At 47.8% G+C, this 15,325-nt stretch overlaps 2 protein-coding genes across 3 annotated transcripts in view; one reads left to right on the forward strand and one right to left on the reverse strand.

Annotated features, from left to right (window-relative positions):
• AAAS (aladin WD repeat nucleoporin) overlaps positions 1 to 3,930 on the forward strand; it is a 28,668-nt gene extending 24,738 nt beyond the window's left edge. For both annotated transcript variants that reach the window (XM_053374386.1, XM_053374375.1), the window contains 2 exons: positions 1,379 to 1,463; positions 3,502 to 3,930. In XM_053374386.1, the coding sequence (XP_053230361.1) occupies positions 1,379 to 1,463; positions 3,502 to 3,645 (229 nt within the window). In that variant the 3' untranslated portion in view covers positions 3,646 to 3,930. The remainder of the gene's footprint in view (positions 1 to 1,378; positions 1,464 to 3,501) is intronic.
• Positions 3,931 to 5,760: 1,830 nt separating this feature from the next.
• On the reverse strand, positions 5,761 to 12,377 carry LOC128406752 (leucine-rich repeat-containing protein 3-like). Its single transcript, XM_053374405.1, has 2 exons — positions 11,626 to 12,377; positions 5,761 to 7,995 (listed from the first exon to the last, which is right to left on the reverse strand). Exon 2 carries the CDS (start codon positions 7,923 to 7,925, stop codon positions 7,173 to 7,175), a length of 753 nt encoding a protein of 250 aa, XP_053230380.1. The 5' UTR covers positions 7,926 to 7,995; positions 11,626 to 12,377; the 3' UTR covers positions 5,761 to 7,172.
• Between the last annotated feature and the right edge of the window lie 2,948 nt (positions 12,378 to 15,325).

Genomic DNA, 15,325 nt, shown 5'->3' on the forward strand with positions numbered 1-15,325 from the left:
GAAAAGTAACAATAGAATCAACCTCTTTTATACGTCTGGATAGGCTTGCCTAAACAAATGTTTTCAGCAGGTGTTTTTAGCAAAGCATCTTGTTTTGGTGTTTTAATCTTAGGATAGTTGAGACATATTTTAAACCCTCACCTGTATGCTAGTCATTAAAACCCAGTGCATGTTAAATTTTTTTTTTTGGGGGGGGGGACAGAAGCTTTGCCTGAGAATTGATAAGTAGTGAAGGTGAAGAATGTTGCATGAGACCTGGAGGTTTGCTATGGTGCTTTAAAATGTCCCACTTAACTGTGTATTGTTCTGCACCCCAGAAGCGAATGCCCTCCTTACACAAAGGCCATAGGAGGTAGGAGACTGGCAAGCACAGTTTCTCCACTGTTGCTGGTGGTGACAAAAAGATTCTCCCCATCACAACTGCTTCCCCCTGTGATGCCTGCCCCTCTCTTTGCACGTGCCCCAGAAATGCAGCACCTGTCAGTTCTCTGATGCCTTTGAGAAAGCAGTAGTATTAGGGTTTTACCACCAGTGCACATGGTATTTTATAGGGTTAACGTAAGCAAAAGGTTCTACGGCTCTCCCTTAAGAGGGTAGATTCATAGAAGCAGCATGGTCTGAATTGGCTTTTGCCAACCTGGTGCCCTCCAGATGTTGCGGACTGTTGTTCTCATCAGACCCGCTGGCATCGGAGTTGCAATCCAACGCAACCTTCTCTCGGTTAATCTGAATGGTTAAAATAAATAAACCTAAGGAGGAAAGAAAAGAAGGCTAAAGGGTTAAGCCCAATGGCCTTGTGGGAGTTTAAGGCTGTGCTCTGGGAGGCAGTTTCAGACATAAGACAGCATCAAAGGCCAGTGGGCTGTTTTTTTTGTCCTAAGACTACTTTTTGTGTGCCTGTATTGGAGCCTAAGGGACGCGGGTGGCGCTGTGGGTAAAACCTCAGTGCCTAGGACTTGCTGATCGCATGGTCGGCGGTTCGAATCCCCGCGGCGGGGTGAGCTCCCATTGTTCGGTCCCAGCTCCTGCCCACCTAACAGTTCGAAAGCACCCTTAAGTGCAAGTAGATAAATAGGGACCGCTGTATAGCGGGAAGGTAAACGGCGTTTCTGTGTGCTGCGCTGGTGCCGGCTCACCAGAGCAGCTTCGTCACGCTGGCCACGTGACCTGGAAGTGTCTTCGGACGGCGCCGGCTCACAGCCTCTTGAGCGAGATGAGCACGCAACCCTAGAGTCGGACACGACTGGCCCGTACGGGCAGGGGTACCTTTACCTTTTATTGGAGCCTAGGCCTGCAGCATCACATCACAACAGCCTATGAGTGTCCCTTGTAATAATGATATCCATAGCTCTCTTTCCCCCACCCCTCCTTTCTTCAGTGGTTTCTTACAGGGAGAAGATGGGGCTCAGCCACAACTAGTTGCTTTCCACCCTTGCTTTAAGAAGGGAGCTCTTCTGACAGTGGTAAGCGTTAAGCCTTCGCCGAGATTTTGAGGAGCATTTGTGGGAATGCTGATAAGGGCTTGTTGTTGCCCCAGACAGGAGCTGCTGGAATGACTTCTAACTTGGCTAAGCAGCACCTGGACGGGGCTGTGGACTAGTAGGAGAAAGGGATGACAGTAATTATAATGCATGTTGGTAAAGGTAAAGGTAAAGAAACCCCTGACCATTAGGTCCAGTCATGGCCAACTCTGGGGTTGCGGCGCTCATCTCGCTTTAGTTGCCAAGGGAGCCGGCGTACATTTTCCAGGTCATGTGGCCAGCATGACTAAGCCGCTTCTGGCGAGCCAGAGCAGCACACAGAAACACCGTTTACCTTCCCGCCAGAGCAGTACCTATTTATCTACTTGCACTTTGACGTGCTTTCAAACTGCTAGGTGGGCAGGAGCAGGGACCGAGCAACGGGAGCTCACCCCGTCACGGGGATTCAAACTGCTGACCTTCTGATCGGCAAGTCCTAGGCTCTGTGGTTTAACCCACAGCGCTACCCGCGTCCATCATTCATGTTGGTATGAGGCATTAATTGGAGGACTCAACATGCTCTGCAGTCAAACACAGGCACCATAGCACACCTGGATTACTGCTAGACTAACATGAGCTCCCGTTGCTCGGTCCCTGCTCCTGCCAACCTAGCCGTTCGAAAGCACATCAAAGCGCAAGTAGATAAATAGGTACCGTTCCGGCGGGAAGGTAAACAGCGTTTCCGTGCACTGCTCTGGTTCGCCAGAAGCGGCTTAGTCATGCTGGCCACATGACCCAGAAGCTATACGCTGGCTCCCTCGGCCAGTAAAGTGAGATGAGCGCCGCAACCCCAGAGTCGGCCACGACTGGACCTAATGGTCAGAGGTCCCTTTACCTTTTTAACATGAGCTATGCAGTAACGGTGGCCTAATTCCTGTTATCAGCTCAAGGGTTTTTCCTTGGTGAAAAAGCTGAATAATCTATTTTACTCACATTCGGGTTAATACCAGTTGCAGGATGCATTTTGCTAATGTTTGCAATGCTACCAGTAACCTTATTTAGGGTGGGTCAAAATGTTCATGGGCTGTGAAACACATCTTGTCTTGTTTGCTTTAAGGATTCTGGTATCATTGTTGAGCATGTACTGTTGTGATTTTGGCAGACTGTGTGTCTGGAGGGTAGAGGCTGATCTGTTCAGTTGGGTTCTGGGTGTCTTGTGCACCACTCAGGTTTGTGTATACTCTACGATTCTGTCCTGGACTCGGCACAGAATTCAACAATCCACAGATCTCAAGCTATTAAAATTGAGCTTATAGCCCATGAGACTCTTTGCCCCAACCTCTGAGAGCCCGACACATACGTACGTCCCTCTTAAGAGCTGAAAAGGTTTAGAGTATAAATTGCCCGCTTTTATTGGTGCTCAATTCCTGTGCTTCTCGTGAACTGATTTGGGCATACTGCTGTAATGGAGGAAGTTAAGCTCAGAGGAGCAACTTAACTCAGAGATGCAAGAAACCACCTCTTTTTGAGAATGGTTCACTGTTGCATCGCTTCATAGGATGGCAGTGGCAGCTTCCCTCTGTGGTTGGATGTTCTGGGGCTTCCTTATTTTTTTGTTACATGCCCAGGAGTTTTCTTACGGCATGCTAGCTTGCCCAGGACAAAGTTTGGGAACTGCCGCTTGGGAGCACAGGAGAAGTGTGTGTCCAGTGCCATTTCAGAGGCCAGGTCCAGGAGGGAGGGGCTCCTTCCAGCCACGACAAGCAGATGAAATGATGCAACGTAGCGAGCAAATATGCCAAGTTTTGTAATATCTATAGGTGACAGAACCCACCTTTTCTTGGAACAAGGTTCCTAGTGCAGGGGCGTGTATATGCAGTGGTTCTGCTAAAGGGCCCTCTGTGTTCCATCCCACCATAAGGATCCCCTCTTGTTGAGGGCCAAACAGTATGACTGAGAAGCCTGGAAGGTCAGGGCAGGATATGCAAAAGGTGATCTTCTGCTCCTACTTCATTTATTTATTTCTTCTCTCTCTTCTCAGTGCTGGTCAACAGGAAAGGTCAGCCACATTCCCTTCTTCTTTGTGGTTGCCCAGTTTCCATCTTTCAGCCCTGGGCAGAGTCCCCTCATACCTTTGGGCAGTAGAAGCAGTACACGGGAGCAGCCATTGTTTTCTGAACTCTAAGGGTCAACATGCTGGGCTTCCTCCCTGCCGGCCTGTGTGCCTTCAGAACATTGCAGATACCTTCAGAACATTGGAGATACACACTGCGAAGGCTGCTTCTGCCCAACTTTGGAGAGCGCCGTCTTCTTTCTGTCAGTTGCAGTTGAGGCATTGATCAGCTGACATGCTGATAGTGTTAGTAGGCTATCCACAAGCAGCCTTTGAAACCAGAAGAACGTCTGCCAGAGATGGACCACTTTGTAGTTTTCACATTTGAGACAGAAAATAAAAACAACAAAGGGTGAACGTTTTATTCCTTCAACGTTTCCAAGCAGAAGCATTATTGGGGCTTTTACGTCATCAGCTTCAGAGGGCATCGTATCCATCCGCACAAGCAGCAGTTCCTGGATATTTCAATTATTTCTGCTTCCTCCCCTGCAAGGATCTTTTTCACAGATCATGCTACTTATGGATCTGCCAATTTCGCATCCCTTTCCACTGTTTGCATGCTGGGATGAAAGAGGTGTGTGGGTGGCCAGGAGACTGAAGTTGGGCAGGGCCATGGCTAAGTGACAGAGCATATGCTTTTGCATGCAGAAGGTCCCAAGTTCTGTGCTTAGCAGTTCAAGGTAGGCCTGGGAGTGTCCTCTGTCTGAAACCTTGGAGAGCCACTGGCAGTCAGTGCTGTAGGCAATACTGAGCTGAATTGACCAATGCTATCTGTATCACTTCATAAAAGGGGGAAACATATAATGAGAGATCAAGGAGCCATAGCTCAGTCGTAGAGCATCTGCTTTGTACAGTGGTACCTCGGCTTAAGTACTTAATTCGTTCCAGAGGTCCGTTCTTAACCTGAAACTGTTCTTAACCTGAAGCACCACTTTAGCTAATGGGGCCTCCCGCTGCTGCCGCGCCACCGGAGCATGATTTCTGTTCTCATCCTGAAGCAAAGTTCTTAACCCGAGGTACTGTTTCTGGGTTAACGGAGTCTGTAACCTGAAGCATCTGTAACCTAAAGTGTATGTAACCCGAGGTACCACTGTATGCAGAAGATTCTAGGCTCAGTCCCTGGGATCTCCAGATAGCGGGTGACCCCAGAAGACCTTGCCAGTCAGTGTGAACAGTACTGAGCTAGGTGTGGCCCAGATTCTGTATAAAGGCAGCTTTCCCTTCCAGCATATTATCTTAGGGGCAATACAGAAGTTAAACTGTTGCACTTGTATCCTGCGCATAGTGGAGCATATATGTGCCTTGATCCCGGTATTGTGTGCAGCTGTCAAAACATCTAAGCAGTTGTGTGCACAGCTGTCAAGTGTCTGGGGGCTTTTGAGAGTTATAAAATTATGAATGGTGTTGAAAGACCTCTTTTTCAGCAGGTAGTTTTTAGTACCAATGTTAAGACGACAGCACCTGCTGAAATCCCCCCTTTTGCCACCTTATCCATCATCCTGTGCATTTGTATTTAAAAGTCTCCCGTTTTCAGCAACAGCTGACTCCTTAGTGTGTGTAGGGTGGCTTGCAGCCTTTATCAGCTGCCTCTGCTCAATGTTGAATCTGAGCCTCCCTGCTACAGACTTCTTGCTCAAGTGCCGTGTGATTACCATAATTGCAAAGAGAAAAAAAAGTTCTCTAGAGCAGTTGCAGTCTTTAATAACCAGAAGAGTTATTTTAAGATAAGAAGGCATGGCCAGCAGTTTGCCATGCAAAGGAGAGAAACAAAGGCCTCTTTTTTGAAAATATGAAAATAGATTCGGTTCAGTTACTTAAAAGGCTCGGTCAATTAAAAGTGGCTAGGAACAGAAGCACCAGGGAATAAGCAGAAACGATGAAATCTGAGGACTGAAATTGAACAGCCTCTTCTTAAAGATCGCCAAAGGCATATTTAGAAGGAAGGACCAAGCTCCATGTTACTGGGTTTCATACATTTTATTTTGTGTCTTTCAGAAGTCTCATGAAGGACAGTTACATTTTTAGAACCAATGTTATAAAAGGGGACATTTAAAGCAATCCAGTAATAAAAATAGATTCTTTTCGCTCCCTCACCCCAATGCCCGGTTTGAGTCTTGGGCCTTGCATTGCTCTCAGAAACACTCTGGATCTGGCTAAGTTTCAGCCAGTGATCTTCTGAGTGAGCCTACCTGCCTGCTATCTGTGTTCAAAGTATAAGGATCTGGAATGCTTACAAGAGTACCTGATTGTAAAGAGATTGCCTGCCTTAAATCTGTTTCAGGCCCAAGAAATGTGAATCATAGAATTGTAGAGTTGGAACGGACCACAAGGGACCATCTATTCCTCCTGCAATGCAGGAATCTTTTAGCCATCCCAGCTATGGGGTTCAACTTCCTTTTTGATACTGAAATAAAAAGTGGCCGTTTTATGGGTTCTTAAATCTCCTAACTTCCTGAGTTTGGAGGGTCTTTTCCATGGAAGCTCCCATTGAGTAGCCTCTGCTCCTCTGCAGAAAACACTTTGCATTTTTGGAATGGGACTGAATAACCACGCAGTCTCTGCGTCTTTATAGTGATGACTGCTTGTGAAAATTGATTTCTTACAACCTGGAAAGTGGAGACCTTATTTACACACACTGCTTTCATTTGAAGCTCTGGTCCAAGTTGATTAAAGTGTGTGTCTGTAAAATGTAAAGTACGAGTGGGGAAAATGTGTGTTTGGAAACAGGTTTCTTAGCTGCAGCCCAGAAAGGAGAAAGCAGTAGAGCATCTCTGCAGTAGAGCAACTGCTTTGCATGCAGAAGGTCTCAGGCTGAATCCATCTCCAGGTAGCATTGGGAGAGAACCCTGCTTGGAGCACTGGAGAGCCACTCATAACCAGTTGAAACCCTGGAGAGGTGCTGCCAGCCAGTGTAGACGACACTGAACTAGATAGACCCAAAGCTCTGACTTCGTATATACGTTCTGCAGTCACCAAAGAGGCAGGATTAAATGCAGCTGTTCCGTCTGCAGGTTTCCCTGCCACACAAATGTGGAGAAAAGGGGACTGGAAGGAGGCAGAAAAAGCCACTGAAAGGGAAGTGGCTGCAGCAGAACAGATGGGGCAGGAACGCCCCAGTCAAAATAAGGGATTAAGAGAACAGGGACTTATGATTGTTTCATGGTTAATCCCCCTAGCATTAAGCTGTAATATCTTTGCCTAAATCCCTGGCAAATGGGGAAAGAGAAGCTTGAGGACTCTGCGAGGGGCGGGGTTGGGTTTGCTGCATAGGAGCAATGCAGCCTGTAATTCAGAAAAAAATGTATTGTGCAGAAGGGGGAAATGGGATTTTAAGCAACTCATTTTTGGCTTCCAACCAGCATCCCCTGAAGGCATATGGGGTTGGCCCTCTTTCATTTGCTAGGAGGTCATAGGGTTAGGGAAGCGAGAACTGGGGTCCAAAGGCCGTTTTAAGGGGGAACCAACCCACCAAGGTCCTCACTCACACACCTAATTCCCAAGTTTCTTGATAGGAAGAAGCTGACAACAGTTAAGTTTTATAACCATTTTCAAAGCAGTTTCTGTTTGTTTGGGGGGGTGCTCCTCAAAACCCTCGGTTCTCAGAGAATGGTGCTGAGGGTGTCTTCTTCCAGCTCCTCCGGGCTGGCCTGCTTGCTGGGCAGGGGCAGAGACTTGAGATACTCCAAGTGGCGTCGGGATTCCGCTTGGTTGCGTCGGACGTAGTAGATGACGTAGGTGATGACCACGGCGAACCAGCAAAACATGGTCAGCAGCATAGCCAGGTCCGTGTTCCTCTGCTGGCCCAGGCAGAAGTTGACGCCGGTGTTGAGCAAGCGAGCTAAGGTTTTCCCGGTGTATTCCTCCCACTCCGCAGAGGCACACACGACGTCCTCCACGGTCTCTGCGTCCAGGGGAAGAGCCTCCACCAGCTTCTGCAGGGAGCAGTCGCAGTGCCAGGGGTTGTCGTACAGCTCTAGCCGGACCCAGGTGAGCATGGCAAAGGGGGCAAACTCCATCCTCTCCAGCTGGTTGCCGGAAAGGTCTAGCAGCCTCAGCCCCCCGCCCAGGCCGCGGAAGGCCCCCGGCGCTATGCTCTCAATCAGGTTGTCCGCCAGGTGAAGCTCCCGGAGCTGCTTCAGGCCGTAGAAGGCCCCATTGGGGACGTGGGTGATCCAGTTGGAGTCCAGGTAGAGGACCCGGGTGTCGTGGGGAATGTCGAAAGGGATGGTCACCAGGTCCTTCCGGTTGCACCACACCACGCCGCTCCCCGGCGGGCAGTCACAGCTCTGTGGGCAGGGGAGGCCGCCGTGCAGGATCAGGACCATGAGGAAGAGGGAGAACGATGCTGGCATCTCTGCATTGCTCTCCTCTCTCTCTGGGTGTGGTGGGGGTCACGAGGTGGCGAAGGGCCCAGAATCTTACCTGGAAAAGAGGGCAGGGGAGACAAAAATAAGCCTGTGAGAAAGAGCCTTCTAACATATTCTGTGGGTTTGTTTTAACAATATTACCACACCCAGTGCTGTTACAGTAAGTTACTGGGATCCGAGTAGTGCTGTGGACTAAACCACTGAGCCTTGGGCTTGCCAATCAGAAGATTGGCAGTTCGAATCCCTGCAATGGGGTGAGCTCCCATTGCTCTGTCCCAGCTCCTGCCAACCTAGCAGTTCAAAAGCACACCAGTGCAAGTAGATAAATAGGTACCACTGTGGCGGGAAGGTAAATGGCATTTCCGTGCACTCTGGCTTCCATCATCATGTCCCGTTGCACCAGAAGCGGTTTAGTCCTGCTGGCCACATGACCCAGAAAGCTGTCTGTGGACAAATGCCGGCTCCCTTGGCCTGAAAGCGAGATGAGCGCCCCAACCCCATATTAGCCTTTGACTGGACTTAACCGTTCAGGAGTCCTTGACCTTTTTTTTTTTTTACCACAGTAAGGACCACCCTTTTAACCCGTTCTCCTTCCAGAAAAAATGTGAGGCTATCTTGTACCCTTGAGTACCCCAGAAAAAAAGGACTGACCACACTAGCATTTTCTTAACAAGGCTTCAACATCTCCAGGTACGCACTGCAGTCTGCATCTCACCTTGGTTTGTGATCTGATCGTTACCATAGTGATCATTTGGGACAACTGTTCTCTCTCTTTCCCCACCCCCATGGCTCCCCCTTTTGCCCCCTCCCAGCCCTTTAGCTTCTCTAAAACTTATTTAGCGTTTCTCTCTCCAGATTTTAAATCCTGCTATATGTCGCAAAGGCTGCTGTGCTCAGTTCTGCGCCCATAAGTTTTGTGTTCCTTGAAAGGAGCCTCTTTCCAAATTTGCTTGATATTTTATTCTTGACACATACCCTCCGACAGCATAATCTGTTTAGGGGGGTCTTTTAAATGCCCATGCCATGCCCCTCCAGAGTTTTCACATCCCCCTCTGATTCAGCAGCAAATAAAATGGGTGTGTAGCTGAGTGTGGGAAAATTGGAATGACAGACACACAATCACAGCTAAACCTGCTTCGACAGTGGAAATAGTCTATTAGAATAATACTTGGGGTGGTGGCGGTGAATGATGTTCAGTGCTTATAAAATGTGTGGGAGCAGTAATAAGAATAACACTAAAAACTCTTGGACTATCTTACTTTCCACCACGTAGCAAGAATCTTGATGATCAGTTCTAGAAAAGTGGCAACTAATCTGAAAAAGGGACGCGGGTGGCGCTGTGGGTTAAACCACAGAGCCTAGGACTTGCTGATCAGAAGGTCGGCGGTTCAAATCCCCGCAACGGGGTGAGCTCCCGTTTCTCGGTCCCTGCTCCTGCCACCCTAGCAGTTCGAAAGCACGTCAAAGTGCAAGTAGATAAATAGGTACCACTCTGGCAGGAAGGTAAACGACGTTTCCATGCGCTGCTCTGGTTCGCCAGAAGCGGCTTAGTCATGCTGGCCACGTGACCCGGAAGCTGTCTGCGGACAAACGCCAGCTCCCTTGGCCCATAGAGCGAGATGAGCGCCGCAACCCCAGAGTCAGTCACGACTGGACCTAATGGTCAGGGGTCCCTTTACCTTTTTTAATCTGAAAAAGCGAAGGATGACTGGGGGAAAACTATTCAGACTATTGAAGTTATAATTGGATGTCAATTACTTTTAAGCCCATTGTTGATTATTCTGGGATATATGGAAAAAGATGCAGTTCTGAGCATGTCATTCTGGTAAGAAATTTTATTATGCATCACTAGCAGCCAAATGGCGCCCATCTCAAATACCAAGATTAAAAAAGACTGGGTTATGAAAGGATACCACTTTACAACGACGGTGAAATTAACTGAATTTACCAGAATGAGGGGAGTCAGAAACAAGAACAAACTGAAAGATTATGATCTCCATTTTTTGTCATGTATGGAGCCGAATTACCAAGATACAACCATTTAATGCTGGACTAAACAACCTGCAAAGTCTTTTCCAGCTATGATTCCTTGAATAAGAAAACCAGTGCTCACCCCCTTTGCTTCTATATGAGTCACTGTTTTGGTTATGCTTCTTCTGAAGGTGAGTAAATCTGTTGCACCTCTGCATTGGGATGGTATAACCTGAGTTGTGCGTGTATTTTTTACTAATTACACACCTGCCTCCAAAAGAGGGTGATCCAAAGTATATATTAAAAGCTGTTATCTCACTCTGAATTAAATACAGGTTCCTCCAGACGGTCACAGTTTTCAGGGATTCAAGTGCATAGTGGAATTTTAGGTTTGTGTGCTAAAAGTTTATTAAAGCGCCCTGTCGCCCTAGCCCAACAAATCCACTTAAAAAGCGACAGACTTCTTGCAGTTTGGAAAATTACAGGGAAAGGCCCTCAAAAGTGTAGGTTAAATGAACAATAAGACATGTAAACAATCCTCAAGCAAATCGAGACGACTGCTTATAGTCATATAACCACCCCACAAAAGGAAATCAAAACATTAAAGACCTGACCTTGTGCAACCACCATCTAAGCTTTGTGCGAACAAATCAGGATGAATGCACAATAAGGTCATCTGGAGGAACCCTGGGTTTAATATTTCCTCCTGCTGGTGCCCTAGTTTCTCTTTTTCAAGGTTTCTCTAGCAAGCCATGCTTTCCGTCCCTTAGGATTAAGCACCCAGGTGACAGAAATACAGATTTAGAGTAGATAAAGGCTCGTAATCCTCTGCATGCTTACCTGACGAGCGCAATCCCCATTGAACACCGTAGATCTTACTTCCAGGTAAATAAAAAAATAGATTTGTGCTGTAACAGTGCATTCGCTTGGGGCTCACTCATGCAGGTTAAGCAGGGATGGGATTGCAGCCGCAAGGATGAAAAAAACGCTCCTGGTATTTCAGGACTGTATTAATTTGTTTAGCTACCGCGTCCCAAAAGGGCTCGTTCAGGAACATTGCCAAAACTTGTATGAAGTGGGTTAGTCTGTACTGAGTGACTTATTCAACAGTTGACTGTGTTTCTCAAGTCACTTGCTCAGTTAGGGTTGCCAAATTTCCTAGCAGACTCTGCGCAGCGCCTTTAAAAGCTGCATGCGAGTGTTAGCAGGTCATCTCGTTTGGTTTGATGCTGTGAAAAAGACCCCCTTGCAAATTCAGCGTGCTCTTCAAGGGCGTGAGAGCAGGCCCATATACCTTCCCAGTTTGGGAACTCAAAACCCTCAGCGTTGTGTAATGGTTAGAGGACCTGGGTGGCCAGGGTTCAAATTTGGCCACAAAGCTCGCTGGGTGACCTTGGGCCAGTCATTCCTCTCAGCCTAGTCTACTTCGCAGGGTTGCTGTGGGGGTTAAATGAGGAGGGGGAGATCCATGTAACCCCACCTTGAGCCCCACCTTACAATAAAAAAACCCACCCTAGCAGGATTTCCCGTTAGATAATCTTCTAGATTTTCCAAAACCACAACAATCAATTGAATACAGTGCTAGGGAAAGCACAGTCCATTGAGTTTCTGTCTCGGACTGCTGTCAAAAGACCACAGGAGTCTGTTTTAAGCCCTTTAACTCTCGCCCTGCACCCCCAGCCCTCCCCTGTACTTCTCATTGCTCCAAACACACCTGTGTGAACAGCGCTCTCGTGGTCAGTCTGGTCTGAAACAGGTCCGGTCTGACTGTGGCTCCAGGGACCATCTCAGTAGCACCCGAAACATCTGCTGGGCTTCCTTTGGGAGCTTGTGGGCAGGTGGCAGAAGCCTTGGGGGCAGGATTCTAGGAGTGCATCCTCCTGGCTCAGCTTCTCTGTCTACTGCCCATCAGCAAAAGAGCTTGAGACACACACAAGCGCCGAGAACCGAGAGGGGACAGCCTGCCCCTGCTGGACTGCATGAGAAGCAGCAGCAGCAGGGATAGCTATACTTGTGCAACTCAGTTCTGCTGTACAGTGGTACCTTGGTTCTCAAACGCTTTGGTTGGATGAATGAATGAATGAATGAATGAATCTTTGTTTACGTCAGCCATTGGCCATAGCAATAAAACAACAATACGATATACAAAGAATAGAAATAAAAAGTCAGTTATATAAAATACAGGGGATGCGGGTGGCGCTGTGGGTTAAACCACTGAGCCTAGGACTTGCCGATCAGAAGGTCGGCGGTTCGAATCCCCGCAACGGGGTGAGCTCCCATTGCTCAGTCCCTGCTCCTGCCAACCTAGCAGTTCGAAAGCACGTCAAAGTGCAAGTAGATAAATAGGTATCGCTCCGGCGGGAAGGTAAACGGCGTTTCCATGCACTGCTCTGGTTCGCCAGAAGCGGCTTACTCATGCTGGCCACATGACCCGGAAGCTGTATGCCGGCTTCCTTGGCCAATAAAGCGAGATGAGCGCCGCAATCCCAGAGTCAGCCACGACTGGACCTAATGGTCAGGAGCCAGTGTGGTGCAGTGGTTAAGAGCGGTAGTCTCGTAATCTGGGGAACCGGGTTCGCGTCTCCGCTCCTCCACATGCAGCTGCTGGGTGACCTTGGGCCAGTCACACTTCTCTGAAGTCTCTCAGCCCCACTCACCTCACAGAGTGTTTGTTGTGGGGGAGGAAGGGAAAGGAGAATGTTAGCCGCTTTGAGACTCCTGAAGGGGAGTGAAAGGCGGGATATCAAATCCAAACTCCTCTTCTTCTTCTTCTTTATATAAAATACATTTTAGGGTTTTGAATCAATAGTCAAATAGTGGATCTTATTCTGATTGCCCCAGCTAAAAACCTTGCAACCTTTGCCGTCACCTGCTCATCTTGATGTGCCAAGAGGAAGGAGACTGTGGCAGTGGCTGGGCGACCCGGAATGGACAATAAAAGAGGGGTGATAATATCATTCCTCAAGTCTTTTATAAAGAGTGCAAGCCTGGAGGGCATGCGCCACCGTTTCAGTACTGCCATCTCCACAGGGACATAAGTGTTTTTCGTGTGGAATCTGTTGGAATCAAATGCCTTGGTTCTCAAACACTGAAAACCCAGAAGTAAGTGTTCCGGTTTTTGAACGTTTTTTTGGAAGCCGAACGTCCGATGCGGTTGTCGTTTATTGTTTCCGGGGCGCCTGCACGATCAGAAGCTGCTCCTTGGTTTTTGAACATTTCGGAAGCCAAAGACTTCTGGAACGGATTGAGTTTGGAGTTTTTGTTTTAGAGTCTCTTTCTGTTCATTTGTTTTTGTGACTGTGTGGAACCCTGTTCAGCTAACTGATTGTGTGAGTGCGGAAATGGATAAAAGCCCCCCATCCAGACAATGACTATCAGTGCAGGTAAGAAAAAAAATCAATTTTATTTTTTATCATATACAATATCATCTTATTTATTGTATTGTACAGTACAGTACAGTGGTACCTCGGGTTAAGAACTTAATTCGTTCTGGAGGTCCATTCTTAACCTGAAACTGTTCTTAACCTGAAGCACCACTTTAGCTAATGGGGCCTCCCACTGCTGCCGCCGCACGATTTCTCTTCTCATCCTGAAGCACAGTTCTTAACCTGAGGTACTATTTCTGGGTTAGCGGAGTCTGTAACCTGAAGCGCCTGTAACCCAAGGTACCACCGTACATTGATTATTGCTTTCATTTTATGGATCGATGGTCTCGTTAGATAGTAAAATTCATGTTAAATTGCTGTTTTATGGGTTATTTTTAAAAGTCTGGAACGGATTAATCTGTTTTGCATTACATGAAAGCGGGCCTTGGTTTTGGAAGACTTTAGTTCTGGGACAGACTTCCAGAATGATTAAGTTTGAGAACCAAGATACCACTATGTTTAGGATTGACCAAAATGTCTCAATTGCCCAGAATTGAACCCAGACTGGGCATGTTGAGTGCATTGGATGATGGGAGGCAAAAGGGCTTAGGAGGAATGGATGTAAGTAAAGGAGAGTGCTAAGCAAAATAATGCAGTGAAGTCCCTGAATTTGGATGCAATAAACTTCAGTGCAGGAGCCACTAAGGGTATGAAGATGGCTGCTGTTGTGTTAGTCCATCTAGCTTGAATACTTTCAATCAGGGGTGGGGAAACCTCAGACCCAGGGGCCAGGCATGTTCCTCTAGGCTTCTGTCTGGTCTTTTCCCCAGGCCCACACCCCTCACAGACCCTGCTTTGCAGCCTCCATCAATGTTCTTTTTACCACGTTTGCCTGGATGGAGCATGTGTGGGAACTATTAAAGGTAAAGGGACCCCTGACCATTAGGTCCAGTTGTGGATGACTCGGGCTGCGGCAGTCAATTCGCTTTATTGGCCGAGGGAGCCGGCGTACAGCTTCCGGGTCATGTGGCCAGCATGATTAAGCCGCTTCTGGTGAACCAGAGCAGCGCACGGAAATGCCGTTTACCTTCCCGCCGGAGTGGTACATATTTATCTACTTGCAGTTTGACGTGCTTTCGAACTGCTAGGTTGGCAGGAGCAGGGCCCAAGCAACAGGAGCTCACCCCGTCGCGGGGATTCGAACCACCGACCTTCTGATCGGAAAGTCCTAGGCTCTGTGGTTTAACCCACAGCGCCACCCGGGCCCTTCTGTGGGAACTATTATTGCTGCACAAAGGCAAAATTCACCTTGGTTGCACTGCCTGCTTTGCTCCTGGTCCAACACCACGGGCGTGTGGCCCTCCAAACTGCCCAAAAGGGAACGTTGAAAAGGCTCCCAGCTCATTTCTTATCCCAAGGTTTTAACCTAGAAGCTTCAAAGCATGGAGGCAATTCCTGCCTAAATCTGAAGCTAGCAAACTGCCCGAATGAACATTTGCAGGAGGTCAGGGCCCTGGGTAGCCAGCCCTGTCCCTAGCTCTATGGTTGGTAAAAGCAAACTACAAAAAATGATTTAAAAAATTAGTATTATTATGCAAAGTGAATTACACAGCTTTGCATGATTTATTCAGTTTTAACTTTCTGGGCACAGAATTGTCATTGTTGTGCCAGCCTTTTCCTCTTGTATTCGCTTCCAAAGCCATCACTTTGATTCTCTACTTCCTGTTTCTGGGCACAGTTCAAAGTACTGGTTTTGATGTGTGGAACCTTGCATGGCTTAGGCTATCTGAAAGAGTATTTTTCCTCCTATGAACCTGCCTTGGTGCCTGGGTTCCAAGATCATCCACAGATACTCTTTACTTAATCCTGCCACGCTCATAGGCATGTTGCTTGAGGGCCTTCTTGGTGGTGGCTCCTCCCAGACTTCGGAACGTCCTTTCCAGTGAGCCTCTCTTTGTCTTTCCTCTGGCAGGTGAAAACCATTTTCTTCTGACAGGCTTTTGGGAACTGACCTTTTTTTTAAAAAAGGGCTTTGAATAGTGCTGTGCT

This window comes from Podarcis raffonei, chromosome 2, assembly GCF_027172205.1.
Source record: "Podarcis raffonei isolate rPodRaf1 chromosome 2, rPodRaf1.pri, whole genome shotgun sequence".
NCBI classification, from domain to species: domain Eukaryota; kingdom Metazoa; phylum Chordata; class Lepidosauria; order Squamata; family Lacertidae; genus Podarcis; species Podarcis raffonei.

Coding starts and splice junctions, on each gene's coding strand:
- LOC128406752 (XM_053374405.1), bottom strand. CDS start 7,925: ATGCCAGCATCGTTCTCCCTCTTCCTCATGGTCCTGATCCTGCACGGC.